Source organism: Uloborus diversus, chromosome 5 (genome assembly GCF_026930045.1).
Source record: "Uloborus diversus isolate 005 chromosome 5, Udiv.v.3.1, whole genome shotgun sequence".
NCBI classification, from domain to species: domain Eukaryota; kingdom Metazoa; phylum Arthropoda; class Arachnida; order Araneae; family Uloboridae; genus Uloborus; species Uloborus diversus.
In genome coordinates this window covers 69,728,687-69,740,981 of record NC_072735.1, presented here as the reverse complement: position 1 = coordinate 69,740,981, position 12,295 = coordinate 69,728,687, and the positions used below count along the sequence as shown (strand labels likewise).

Sequence of the window (12,295 nt, the reverse complement as noted above, 5' to 3'; positions counted from 1 at the left end):
TATTAATTCATTCCCTTATTTTCTTATTCATTCACTCTTTCACTCACTCATTTATTTTTCTTCATACACTGATTAGTTAATTAGTTTAATTTTTCATTTATATTTTAGTGAACATTTTCCCTTTTTTTTAAACACCCAAGTTTACTGCCAAAAATAAAAAATACTGTTTCAACGCAAGTTTAAATATAAAACAGAATATCCTTTTTTATGTATTGTAATTTTCAAAACAAATTTCCGATTTATTCATTTAAGAAAAAGCTCTCTCATCTTAATTATTTCACTTTGCTCCACATTCCCTTGCATTGTTTACTATCATATGATCAAGTCCATCATTTCTCATTTTTTTAGGAAATAGTAAAGGGTTTAAACCATTCTTTCCCAACGTTTTTTTTTTATATATATCATGAACTATTGTACGTCTGATATATTGATGCACCATCTGGCACGCCCCAAACTTAAATTTTAGGAAGGGAGGATTCTCAATTTACCGAATTAAAATTCGAGTTTACATCAGGGCTCATCTATTTTCATTTAACGAGAACTGACGTTCGGCATCATTATAAAAAACATTAAAAATAAATGCAATATTGCTGTTCTGCTTCCAAATTTGTCGAATCGTTAGGCAAGATTTGCCGAATAAGTAAATTTTTTGGGAGGTCACTGACCTCTCATCGGGGCGCTTCTATGCACCATATCGACGGTTCTTGGATGCATGTATTTCATGTTATTCGAAACATAAAGAATCTCCACGGGGCGACCGTTAATCTTTATCTCTAAATCACACACACGGACTCATATTAATACAAGAGGATTCAGATTCCTAAATGACGGGCCTGCATATAATGGGTGCAGATTCATTTTTGCGTCATTGAACTTTAACAGTACAATAGGAATTTTCGAGGGATTCTAGTGACACTAAAAGAAAACTACCTTGAGATGAGTCGACGTAATAGCGTCTGAATAGACATTATATTTAACTCGGGCGATTCTTATATTGAATTGAAATGATTTCTTTTTTGCTTGTAGTTCCAACTGATAAATCCAACTTTTTTCTTTAATCATAAATTTGCAATGAAAAGTGCATACTGGCAATTTCTAGTAGGAAGTGCAGAAAATGGAGTTATGAGAAAAATACGCTATGTTTAATCAAATATCTACGTACAAATTTTCTTTCTAATCATTTTGATCTCAGTCTGTAAATTAGGTCTCCCGTCTACAAATACTCTCTCTCTCAGTCTAAATCAACACAACTAAGATGTTGTACTCTGATTTCACTGCTATCACAATTGATGCAAATTAGGAAATGTTTGCACCACAAAAGAATTAGAATCTGAGGGTCCTCAAATGACCAAAAAGTCAAACGAGCCGGATCATAAAGTATCTTATAACCGTTGAATCTTATTGCCGTCGGACCTTCCGTCTCTCGCATCTTCTGTCCGTCTGACTTTTTGAAGGTGGATCTACTGTCCGTGGACCTTTTAGTTTTGGACTTCCTTCTCACATTTTCGAAAGTTCAACCCTGTAATGATTCAGATAAGGCTCCTATAGGGCCAATTATTTTCGCAAAATCTCGACAAACCCGACTGTCCATAATGAGGTCACAATTCATTGAGACAGATTTTTAACCAAATGTACTGCATCTCAAGCTGTGCTTTCAAATCCTGAATCGGGAAATCAACATCAGTAAATTCTTTCAAAATATAATTCGACATTCTATGACAGAACCATGGCTATTTAAAACTTAAAACAAGTCTCATGTTTCAGAATTGTAATTCCTCTTCGTCTACAGTCTTCAGGAGTCTTCTTGAAGAGTACTATCTTCGTGTGGTACCGAGAACATCACCCCGGTTCAAGGCAACGAAACAGAAAATAAAATCGCGATGAAAGAATGTAAGAGTCTTGTCAAGCAGCAGTCAGCCATGCTCGTTAGTAAACGTGTCTCTTATTCAGCTCACGTGATCTTTATCCGTTCTGTCAAACGTCATGGCGATTAATAAGTGCACCTGACCGTTCGCAGGGCGTTTCGTGGATTTATCACTGCCCATTGCGCTCTTGAAATGCGTGCTATCTTTTTTTTTCTTACTATCCTGTCTTTTCTGCTTCAGGTACCTGCCCATGTAAGACTTTTTTTTCTCCTCTCTTCGTATCAAACGTACTACACCCTCACGTTTACACAGCAGTCGTTTTGGGGAGGATCATTGGAGAGTGCTGCTGTATGGATCGTTGTTGTTCTTGAAGATGAGTTAAAGTAATTGGATGTGCGTTTGTTTGTTCTGTGGAATGAATAGTTAGCTTCCATCGAGTCATGCTGAACACAAAATGGATAGATATCATTGGGTATGTTTAGAGCATTTTAACTTTTAATAGATTTTCAAATTGACAACTTACTTTGAAATATTATCTCCTCTTGAAGAAGCTGTTTCTGCCTTAAGGAAAAAAACCAAACCACTTTCTTTTGCAGTCCAAATGTTTATTGTCATTTTTGCAAAAAAAAAAAAAACAAGGTGCCGAACCGAAATATACATGGTGAAAGGTAAAGAGCAGTATTTGCAGAAACGAGTTTTTGAGGTCTTTGAAGAAACGCGTTTTGTATTCCATACTAACAGTATGGAAATGTGGGAATATGACGCTTTTTTCGTGATTTCTTTTCAGCGGATACCAAATAAGTAAGCTTATGTAATAAAGCCAGATACTGCCCATTTCCTTCCCACGGAAGCCCTATTCATCATTATCTCTTTAACTTTCATTACAAAATCAAGAGTACTATGATAAGGAGAGCCGATTCCTCATCCCATTCCAAAAGGTACATGGCGCAAATTCCCCGGCAAAAAATTCCTCAACCCTCTTTTCCTTTTTTATTTGTTAGTTCTCTTTTTTGTTTCATTATTTTTTAAAAATATTATTTATTTATTTATTCATTTTAAATTATTATTATTTTATTAGAAAAATTCTGAGCTATGCCAGTTGCATACGCACACACACACAAACTAAATAAATAAATGAAATAAAGTATAAACCAGGGTTGGCAAGTTTCTGCCGAGGCGGTAAAAAACAATGGTAAAAACCGGTTAAAACCGGCATGGCAAAAACCACTTTCTGCCACATTTGCGGCAGAAATTGGCAAAAACTCACAAAATGAAAGTTTAATTCTTGATATACAACATACATGGAAAAAAAATTAATTGTTAACCAAAGCACTAATTTTATTACAAAATTATCACAATTCAAAATCAAATGTTACATTGTTGGGACCCTGCAATTGCCTCTTCGAAAAGGTGGTTTCAAAAAAACTAAAGAGATTCTCAATTTAATATGCACAAATGAGAAACTATAGAATATTCGTGAAACAGAAGAGCTAGCAGACAATGCATCAAGGAGCAAGCAATGTTTGTGAAACTTTCATCTATTGTATAACTGGTCCACCATGTAGTAACTGGGCTTGTGGTGAAAATTTGACTAGAAAAATAAGTTTTGAGAAATGGGGCCAATTTGTTTTGCAAAGCTGTGATATTAGGTACAAAATTCTAGGCAAATAAAATTCTGGCACTTTCTTCTTGAAGCACGTGACATAATTTCAATCACAAACAATTTAGAGGAAGCATATATGTGAGCAAATTACAATCAGTAATGCCCCTTTACTTCTGTATATCACTCCTCTTTCCTGAGCACCCCCGTATGATTTTTTATCCTTTGTTAAATTAATCCAAATACTACGAGCCTCTGCAATTGAAAAGTTCCCTTTCTGAACTAAATCAAGGGCACTAGCAATGGATTTTATTTTTTTAAATGATGAAATGATGTTTAATTTTTTAGTTTACTTAAACAAATATAATTTACTAATTACTTGAGTTATTAAAGACACTTTTAAGATTTTGCCAGTTTCTGCCGGTTTTTACCGGTTATAACCAGTTTCTGCCATTGGCACGGCAAAAACTAGTTTCTGCCGGCAGAAAGCCAACCCTGGTATAAACAGAATAAAATAACATAAAATAAATAACTTAAATTATACATAAATTAATAAATAAATTTAAATGAATAAAAAAGTTCAAAATCCCCCCCACAAATTTTAATAGCACAACTTGCGCCATAATTCCCTTCCCCTGTGGACAACCCTCGCTATGATTATACGTCAAGCGTTCTTCTACATTATGTTAAGAATACAAGTTCAAACCGCTCGTGTTTTTACTAAATAAATTCCGAAGAATCGTTATTTAAAAAATATTGAACTATTAAAATACCTTAAAACTATTTGATTTCTACCTCATTCAAACCGAAATTTAATAATCATTGTTCTTATCTTATAACTTAAATAAAGATTCATTTCTTTGCTCTCACTCATTTTCTTAGCACTTATCACTCGGGGGGCGGGGAGAAGCACAAACGATATAAAAAACGGCACCTCCGATAAATTCAATCTTGATCGCGCACGATTACGCGATTTTATCGCAATTATCCAGCAGAAATTTTTCGTCCCAACTACAAATTTTAACGTCCTCACCTCTATTCCAACTCCAATGCGAAATAATTTCTCCATCCTCACATATTGTACGAATTCATACTTATTGAACAAAATAAACTCCAAATAATCGGTATTTAATTAATATTGAAATACTAAAATATCTGAGAACGTCTTGAATTTTATCGTTATTCAATTATCATTGCTCTCATAACTCGAAGAAAGATTCATTTCTTTGCTCACGCGTTTTTTTGCCACTTATCATTCGGGGGGGGGGGGGGCACTAGCGATATGAAAAACGGCTCCTCCGATAAAATCAATCTTGATCTCACAAATGATTGCGCGATTTTATCGCACGCATCCGGCAGAAATTCTACATCCCAACTACAAATTTTAACGTCCTCACCTCTGTTCCAATTCCATAGCGAAATAATTTCTCCATCCATACATATTGTGCAGTCTCTCTCTCTCTCTCACTCACTCACTCTCTCTCTCCCTATGAGCGCAATTACTGTAAAAGAAGACATTTTCTCTTCGCAAAGCAAAGTGTTACAATGCGCTGGCGCCGACCCATTAAGCCTTTCCCTTTTTATTCTTACGTTCTTGCTCTTCCTCCTCTTTTCGATTTTGATAAAGTTAGGGTGGGAGGCGCCCTGAAGTATCCTTTTTTTTTCCTACTTCTTCCTTGACTGCGTGTGTAGAATCACCTACGTGTGCGCATAGCCATTATGATTCCTGTGAGTTGAGATGCCTTCTGCACTTGGCCATCATTCCATCGGCCATGCAGCAAGAGCTTCATTCCTCAGTGATCCTCAGTGAGTAGTTAGCGGGCAGCAGGCTACAACTGCGGCTTTACTTTGTCGATAAAATCATGCCTCCACCCACACCAGTGGCCAGACTATGCTGCTGAGTCGGGATTCGTCATCGAACCCTTTCGACAAAGCAAACTTTTTGCCCCCGGCTTAAGACAAAACTTTCTTGGGGGTTTGATGCTGCAAAAGTCAACTGCGAGTTATGACATTCTCAGACCAAAAGACTTCAGTATCTCACGCTATTTATGGACCGGTTCGAGACATTAGGTGAGTAAAGATTTCGACATTATTGTCCAACAATAATTGCAGAACAAGGCAACAGAGGTTCAGTTCTTTGTACAAATCTCTCTCTTACAATCTTTAAATTTTCCATGCAATTAAGGCAAGTAAGTCTTAAAATATTTGGTAAAAGTATCAATGTCTAAATATTGTTCGACTCAACTTAACTGCTTCCGAGTTTTTCATTCCAAAAATCTTATTATAATCCCCCCCCCCCCCCTCTTAACTCAGTAAATTACCTACAATTAAAGCACCAAATAAGTTTAAAATATTTGATAAATTTATCGACCTTTTAATAATTTTTGGGCATCGACTTAATTTTTTCCCTCTGTTTCATTCAATCTTTATACTCGGTATATTACCTATAATTACGTTACAACTAATTATTCTAAACGTTTCGACAAAATATCACTCTCTATATAATTGTTGGATACCAATTTAATTCTTTTCGACATAATATTTAAAGTTGAACAGTCCCTCATCTTAAAAACAATTTTTTTTTTTTTTAGCATAGGATAACCACTTATTTAGTCCCCAGAAATACTTAATTTTAAGATATAAAAAAAAGCATCTTATCAAGATGCACTAATATCGAGGTATTAGGCAAGTTAAAGTTTTGACATTGCAACAGAAATTCAATTCATTGCATGCATTCTTCCTTTCAATCTTCAAACATAGTAAATTATCTACAATCAAGGCGCCGAATAAGTCTAAAATATTCAGAAATAAAGCTACTATGTAAATAGTTGTTGGACATCAGTTTACTTGTTTCCGACTTGTTCTTTCTGAATATTTTTCTTTCAGTCTTGAAACAGTAAATTTCTGACACTTAAGGCATCGAATACATTTAAATTATCATTGTCTAAAACATTGTTGTAGGCATCAACTAAATTGCTTCTGAAATTTAATTTATGAATTCTTTCCATCTTTAAACTTAGTAAATTACCTACAATTAAGGCAACGAATAACTAAAATATTTGGTAAAAATATCAATATAAATAATTATTTGGCATCAACTTATGAGTTGAGTAAAGACTTCGATATTAATTCCCGACAATAATTTTAGATCCAAGCAACAGAAATAAAATTATTTTCATGGATATTTTTCTTTTAATTTTTAAACTTGGTAAATTACCTGCAATTAAAGAGCAGCGTAAGTCTGAAATATTTTGTAAAAGTATCAGTCTAAATAATTGTTGGACATCAACTTAATTATTTTGGGCATAGTTATAAACAACTAGTATTCCTTACATATGATAACTGTTTGAAAAATCCTTCAATGAAAATTACTTTACTTTAAGATAAGAAAAAATCGTGCATTGCGTTTGTTGTTGTTTGAAGTGCGAAATTAAGTGCTTAGTACTTTAATAAAACATTACATATTAAGAAGTTGTTCTGCTATGAAACAGCTGCCATAATATGTATTATCCCCCCTCCCCCCACACTTAACAAGAATTAAGACCGTCAGGAGTGAAATTATTGGTACATTTTATCGTGTTAATTCTTTTGTGAAATAAAAATTTATTTGTTTTTGTTTAGGTTTAAAATCATTGTTTATGTGAGAATAATAATTCCAGAATATCAGTATTATTGATTACGTCCACAGAATTTAAATAATGAGAAAGCAATGTTATTTTTCATACCATTAATCATTCAGCGAACAAAAATTAAAAAAAAAAAAAAGAAAAAAGCCAGCATTCAAAAATTGCCATCTAGTTATAATTAGATGGCGATTCTTTGTGCTGGCTTTTTTTTTTTTTTTTAATACAAATTTCCGTACGTAAAGCATTATTTCAAATGTAACGCACGAGAAATTCTTTCTGTTATCGCATTACATTCATTACTAAAGGCAATGAATATAATGCAGATAACCCTTTATAGTATCATTGACGGTAATTCACAAAACTCATTTCATAAACGTAATTATGGGACATTTTGGAGAGAGTGAAAATCACAATTATATAATAAGAAAAACAAAATTTAAATATTTTTACTCACACTCACAGTATTAAATATGTGTGCAATCAAATTACTGATGTTCAATAAAATGACTGCATACATCTGCTAAGTTCAAGTTTTTAGAATGTTATTATTGTAAAAAAAAAGTGGTGCCCATCCCCTCAAAAGGAATAAAGAACAAATATTCAGAGGAAGAAAGTCTTATATTGTTTCAGCAAGTCTTCAGAGTTTTTTAAAACTTCGTTGAAACAATATGTTTTAAAAGTACATGCGAGTTACACATTCATAAAAACAATTTTAGTTATGAGATACATTGTTTAAAAGTGAAATAAAGTTTTTGCTAACAAGGTGACAGACAGTTTTTTAAAACCATCTTCATAGTCATAAATCTTTAAAGTATTAACAATAAAGATTAGGAAAATAGATAAAATAAATAAGGATGTTTATTTCTTTAATATTTCCCTGTAATAACTTCAGGGCTTCTTCAGACATCTGAAGTGCATGCAGATTTATATCCTGCATCTCAGTATTACGTAACAATAATTTATGCCAATCAAATTAGCGTGCAATTTGTGTTCTGTAACAGTGTTATATAACAAGAACGCATAACAAACAAATGAACGTGCAATCTATGACTTAATCAGCAGTCATTACCTAGACATAAGAGTCAGGTGCTCAACACTGACTTCAATTCAGACATCATAAAATAAAAAAAAAAGTTCGTCAACAAACATTTTGGTTATAATAACAATAAAGCATTTCAGGACTTATTTATGTTCTACATCCCAGCACCATGTAAAAAGAATTTCAAACAAATTACCGTGCAATTTATGTCTCGCAGTTTTATGTAAGAGGAATATGTAACAAAAAATTATAGAGCAATTTGTGTCTCAGGAATTAGATGCTCAAACTCACGTAACATATAACCTTATAGATTAAATAAAGACATCAAATTTACTTTTGATAATTTTTTTTTTGTAAAATTATTTCCTTTACAATATTCATGAAAAACGTCAATAAAAGCAGAATAATTTAATAAGCTAAGCTGTAGAAAAATAACATACTCCCTAAAATAAGAAATGTTTACCATTTTTTTTTTCTGACAAAAATTTTCTGTTATTTTCTATGCTAAATAAACGCGAGAAGAAAAAACTTATAGTTTAAGTAGGTGTCTAATCTTATTGTAGATGTTATTCATGCACTAGTGTGATATAATGTACCCATTTTCTGTAAATTAATCGACTTAGCCAAACTAGTTAACGTAAAATGCTAAAGTTACTGTTATTATTATCCAATTATTGAAGAACAAGACTAGTTTCATATGCTACTCTAGTCGTTTTATTTTGTACACTATTCAGAAATTATTCATGCATTTGTGTGAGATAATGTACCCATTTTCTGTAAATTAATCAACTTAACCAAACTAATTAACGCAAAGTGCTAAAGTTACTGTTATTATTTTGTGCAATTATTGAGCAACACAAGACTAGTTTCATATGCTACTCTAGTCGTTTTATTAAGTACACTATTCAGAAACTATTCATGCATTTGTGTGACATAATCTACCCATCTTCTGTTAATTAATCAACTTAACCAAACTAATTTACATAAAGTGCTAAAGTTACTGTTATTATTTTATCCATTTACAGAACAACAAAACTAGTTCCTCTGTTCAGAAAAATACACCGAAATCTATAACCGCATATACAAAACAAAAAATAATGATCCTTAATATCCGTAAAAATAAACGTATTACAGCTGAAGAGAAAATGTGAAAATCAACGTTAGTAAGCACAAATTGCAAATTCTTGCGATTTGGGATTTAATAACTTTGGCGAATTGGAACTATTAACATTGATCTTCTCGCTATATATGTTGAAAATGTATACAGTATACATACTATATTTTGAAGAATTATATTTTTCTAAATTATACATCATGCTATTAAAATGCTCGTTAAATCAATTGCACATTTTAAAAGTAAATCATTATTAACAAAAACAGGAAACAAAGAAGTAATTAATGATATTTCAGCAATTTTGTTGAACCCAGTTGAAGAATATATGAAAAGCTCTCTCTGTTCATAACAATGCTAATTACAATAAAAATAACTTTCCGTCAACATTAAATACCTGAAATTAAATCTTATTTGCTAATGAAAGTTGAAACTCTTGCTGCATAAAAATATGAATTAATTTTAACGTACGGATTATTCATCTACTTATTCCTTAAAGATTGCGAAGTTATTTTAATTTTAAGACAATGTGTAACTGATCGATTCATTTAATTACCAACTACTCATCAATCGTAAAGTGCAAACTTGTTTTCTTTTAAGTAATTACTATACAAACATAATATATCGTTATCTTTTCAGTCTTTCCTTACGTGCAGTTTAAGCATACGCTTTAATTGCATAGCGAATTTCTTTTATGCAAATTAATGTTGTAAAATTATTTTTCCAGCAAAATAACGTTCCATCTAAATTTGTCGATAAAAAGTAGAAAAAAGCATTTTCACATTGCTACATCATACAACTTTAATTGAAGCATTTTTACACTGTCGTCAGTAATGCCGACGCATTTTAATTTTTCAGTCAATAATTGATGCACAAAATCAAATTTCTGTTTTTATCTCCTTCTTTTTTCATGTTCAAAATAACTTACTCTCAACGACTCATAAAGAACAAAAAGCAATGTGATATAATATTACATTCATTAATGCCCTAACTTAGCTTAAAATTAATTTCCTAGTCGAAATTTAAGCCTAAGTATTTCAGTTACACTATCTAAGACTTTTTTTTTTTTTGAGATAAAAATAGTACAAACTAAACGTTAAGTTTATTTCCTAGTCGAAATTTAAGCTTACGTGTTTTAATTCCATATTCAAAGACCTTTTTTCTCTGAAATAAAAAAATTGTAGTACACAATGAATTGTGTTAAATATTAAAAACCTTAAAGATTCCCAAGCGTGATGGTATAACAATTAACAATCAACATTTTATCTGTTACGCTGTTATATTCCATACTCTCAGTTAGAGTTCAGTTGCAAAATAATGGCATATAAACTTACGTATTATAATTTGCAATTATTCTTTTTTTGTAAACGATAAAAAAAAAGATCTTAACGAACTTAAAAAAAAAAAAAACGATCTTGTGCAATCATAGATTGTTGTACATAGTCGAAATTTATCGTATCAAAATGCTTAGCCATTTCTTTCGCGCAATTGTAACAAGCTCACTAAAAAAAAAAAAAATCCTCGAGATTTATCGTAAATTTCTGTTTCAGAGGAAAATTTTTGACAGTTACATTTACGGAATTACAAGATTTTATCGCAAGTTCTCTGTAAAATTCACAGTAATTTTACAGTGACTGAATGTTAGTCGATGTTATCGCAAATTCTGTCGTAACATGCGTCAAGTATGATTTTACAATAAAAAGTACTACCAGCTCAGATCCCAGTACTCTTTTCTATAAAATTGTCACTACTATACAATTACAAAGCTATATACTTACAACGCACACAATATGTATTTACCATATTGTGTGCGCTACAATATGTATTTACCATATTGTGATTACCTACAGGCTACATACAATTAAAATTCCACATCGGCAGACGCTACGGATCCGCGCTTTTAAAATACATTTATCTGTTTTCAACAACTGAAACATTCGTTTGACTTAAAAATTTATTTGTCGCTGTAATTTCGTAAAAATCTTACGTCACATCACTAACAAGAAACGTAACAATATTCAATCTTTTCATATCACTAAAAAGAAACGTAGTAATATTCAAATAGCACGCGGGACTCTTGACCTGCCAGCGTAGACACCAGTATTTTTTTACCATAAACTTTCACTAATTTTATTTACAATGCAATATATTTATGACATTAATATCTCTCACAAACTACTTACAATTAAAATCCCACATCACCAGATGCAACAGATCCTTCATTTTGAAAGAATTTATATCTTTTTAGCAACTGAAACTAATTCGCTTTAATCCCAAAAAATTATTTTCGGTCGTGACTTAATAGTAGAAACAGATTAGTAAAAATCCTACATCACTAACAAGAAACATAGCAGTATTAAATTGGCAAGCGGGACTCTTGACTTGCCAGCGTAGATACCAGTATTTTTTACTGCAATATATTTATGACATTATTATCACTCACACTACTTACAGTTAAAATCCCACAACATCAGAAGCTACGTACCCACCGTTTTGAAAGAATTTATTTCTTTTTAACAACTGAAACTTATTCTCTTTACGCCAAAAACTTGTTCTCCGCCGTAATTTCATAGTAGAAAACAGATTCGTAAAAATCCTATACGTCATTTCACTAATAAGAAACATAACAATATTCAATCAGCGAGCAGGACTTTTTGCCTGCCTGCATATGCCAGTATTATCATAAATTTATGCCAATTTTATTTTTTGTGCTATATATTTATCACATAAATATTAATACGCTACTTAAATTAAAATCCCACATCATCAGGCGCTACAGATCCGCCATTTCGATAGAATTTTTCTCTTTTTAACAACTGAAACTCATTCGCTTTACCACCAAATACTTGTTTTCCGCTGTAATTTCATAGTAGACACAGATTCGTAAAAATCCTACCTCACATCACTAACAAGAAACTTAACAATATTCAATATTTTTGTTTGCCAGTGTTGATGCCTGTATTACCATAGATTTCCGAATATTATTTATAGTGCAATATATTTATCACATTATTCTCACTAGCACACTACTTACAATTAAAATCCCACATCAGT

At 32.0% G+C, this 12,295-nt stretch overlaps 1 protein-coding gene across 1 annotated transcript in view; it reads left to right on the top strand.

The window, feature by feature from the left end:
- Positions 1-5,470: 5,470 nt before the first annotated feature.
- LOC129222962 (homeotic protein antennapedia-like) overlaps positions 5,471-12,295 on the top strand; it is a 133,342-nt gene continuing 126,517 nt past the window's right edge. The window contains exon 1 of the mRNA XM_054857525.1: positions 5,471-5,535. Within this exon, the coding sequence (XP_054713500.1) occupies positions 5,471-5,535 (65 nt within the window). The remainder of the gene's footprint in view (positions 5,536-12,295) is intronic.